This window comes from Olea europaea, unplaced genomic scaffold (assembly GCF_002742605.1).
Source record: "Olea europaea var. sylvestris unplaced genomic scaffold, O_europaea_v1 scaffold18891, whole genome shotgun sequence".
Classification (NCBI taxonomy): Eukaryota; Viridiplantae; Streptophyta; class Magnoliopsida; order Lamiales; family Oleaceae; genus Olea; species Olea europaea.
Genome location: NW_019236693.1, coordinates 1 through 2,084, shown reverse-complemented (window position 1 = coordinate 2,084; position 2,084 = coordinate 1). Strand labels below are relative to the sequence as shown.

Genomic DNA, 2,084 nt, shown 5'->3' with positions numbered 1-2,084 from the left:
TTAAGAAGACTAAAGATAGTTCAGGTTAGTCATAAGTCAAATATTTTACAAATGTATTGTAAAGTGTAATCCTTTCGATCTATTTGGGAATAAAAAGAGGCCCGAATATTTATGGGAAAATGCCATTTGTACACCAAACTTGACACTCCGATATACACTCCCCTCACATGAAGGTATGAGCCCCACGACAATAAAAAAAATTTGGAATTCCTCATGTGAGTGGAGTGTACATCGAAATATCAACCCGACGTATATGTAGCAAAACTCATATTTATATTTCATTTTCTCTATCCAAATTTTGATATTGCAACAAAATTTGAGCACCGTTCATTTATGAAAATTATGTACCTATTTTGTGAGAGAACAAATCCAGCTTAAAAAGTGAAAGTTCTGTCGAAGATAATATGAATGAATGAACTTCTTGTTTGCTAACAACTTGTAGTAAGAGGTACATTGTGACTTCGACATTCTGTAGCACATGAAATCTTGGATCAAATTTTCTATCAAAACAATTCATACGCTGACAGAACATACATATTTCGACAATTTTTCACCCTTTGGCTTCAGGAAGGCTTACCAACATAAACTTAAAACCATATTTGCCACATAAAAAAAAAAAAAAAGAAGGGGAGACAAGAACTGCAAGAGGAAAAGAATATTGCACTGTCCCAATAAAAATTGTCTATACCTATAAAATGTGTTCAGAATCCATTTCAAGCAAACATTTATAAATTATAAAACTGTGCATATCTCCATTACATTACAGTATACATTCTGATCTCTCTCTTACATGCCCATTTCAAGCAAACATTTATAAATTATAAAACTGTGCATATCTCCATTAGACCATTACATTCCAGTATACATTCTGATCTCTCTCTTACATGCTTAAACTAGATAAAACTTATATTTAAGCGTTACCTCAAGATCGCGGGAAGAAAACCATACCAGAGATAAAACTTATATTTAAGCGTTACCTCAAGATCGCGGGAAGAAAACCATACCAGTTAATTAGTATATCTTTTAAACCCGGAGCCATAACTAACCATCTCGATTTGCTAATAATTTCCAGTAAAGAACAGAAGTAGCCCCAGAAAAACTAATATAACCAGAAACAGGGTTAAGGACAAAGGCCTAACTCTAGTCATTGGAAAATGGCTACGTGCTGACTGCCGGTGAGCTACATTCTCACCAGTGTACTCCTTTTCATTATTAGATGCTTCAAAGAAATCTACTCGATGATGTTCTGGTTTTGGCCACCTTAGTCTGAGTCGTCGATTTGCTGTTCCCTGGAAAGGATGTGTAGTGGTTACAGTAGCCTGAGTCGGATGTTCAGATCTCATGTCAAGCTCGGGTTTTGCAGACACAGCTGAAGAGAGACCTGCAGTAGCATTTAATGAAGAATCATCTAGCATTATTATATCGTCTTTCATTATATCAGCATAACAATCCTCTTCTTCAACACAGCCCTGAAACAAAAATTGACAGATTAGAGCCCGGGCAGGACAAGCAATAGGAATCAGCTAAAAGTTGATATTTAGCAGGCAATTTTTAATGTAGGTAGATATTCAGATATAAAGCAGTTACCAACAGAGATGAAAATGTAAATTATGACATATGCCCCCACAAACCTTCTCGTTGCTGGAAAAGTTGTGCTGATCGAACTCCGTTACTTTCTCATCAGATTCAGAGCCAAAGTCGATCTGTTCTACAGACTGAGAGTTATAACTGCTACTACCCTCCTTTAAAAAGTTGTCACCGGTCTTGGTCCCTTCAACCATGCCCGATTGTTCAACTCCAGATAAAGCTGTAGTGCTATTGTCTACTGGAGACAAATCACTTTGAACGAGAGAATCTCTTCCCGGATTATCATTTATATTGAACTCACTGTTCTTTCGAAGGCGGCATACCACCATAGCATCCTACAAATATTCATTAGATGGCATTACATAATCAGGCAAATATGATGATTCTGAAAAAAAGTAATAAGGTCACTCAAAAATATGCAGGCTGCAGAAACAAGTTAGTACTGGATGCGAGGAAGAGCGTGAGAGGTGGTTCAATGAATATCAATACGTTTCTCA

At 36.6% G+C, this 2,084-nt stretch overlaps 1 protein-coding gene across 2 annotated transcripts; it reads right to left on the bottom strand.

Annotated features, from left to right (window-relative positions):
• Positions 1 to 704: 704 nt before the first annotated feature.
• LOC111378872 lies at positions 705 to 1,944 on the bottom strand. 2 transcript variants are annotated; one of them, XR_002699926.1, is made up of 3 exons: positions 1,632 to 1,944; positions 978 to 1,469; positions 705 to 921 (listed from the first exon to the last, which is right to left on the bottom strand). XR_002699926.1 is itself a non-coding variant. In XM_023002156.1 (2 exons), the coding sequence occupies exons 1-2, from the start codon at positions 1,914 to 1,916 to the stop codon at positions 1,059 to 1,061; spliced, it is 696 nt and encodes a 231-aa protein (XP_022857924.1). In that variant the 5' UTR covers positions 1,917 to 1,944; the 3' UTR covers positions 705 to 1,058. The 2 variants fall into 2 exon arrangements, 1 of the variants encoding a protein (XP_022857924.1); XM_023002156.1 differs by having other exon boundaries at positions 705 to 1,469.
• Positions 1,945 to 2,084: the final 140 nt, after the last annotated feature.

What these genes read in the sequence shown, in the direction of transcription:
- LOC111378872 (XM_023002156.1), bottom strand. Translation starts at nt 1,916, where the DNA reads ATGGTGGTATGCCGCCTTCGAAAGAACAGTGAGTTCAATATAAATGAT. An exon ending in ACTTTTCCAGCAACGAGAAG is followed by an intron (nt 1,470 to 1,631) that starts GTTTGTGGGGGC and finishes TTTTTGTTTCAG; the next exon opens with GGCTGTGTTGAAGAAGAGGA.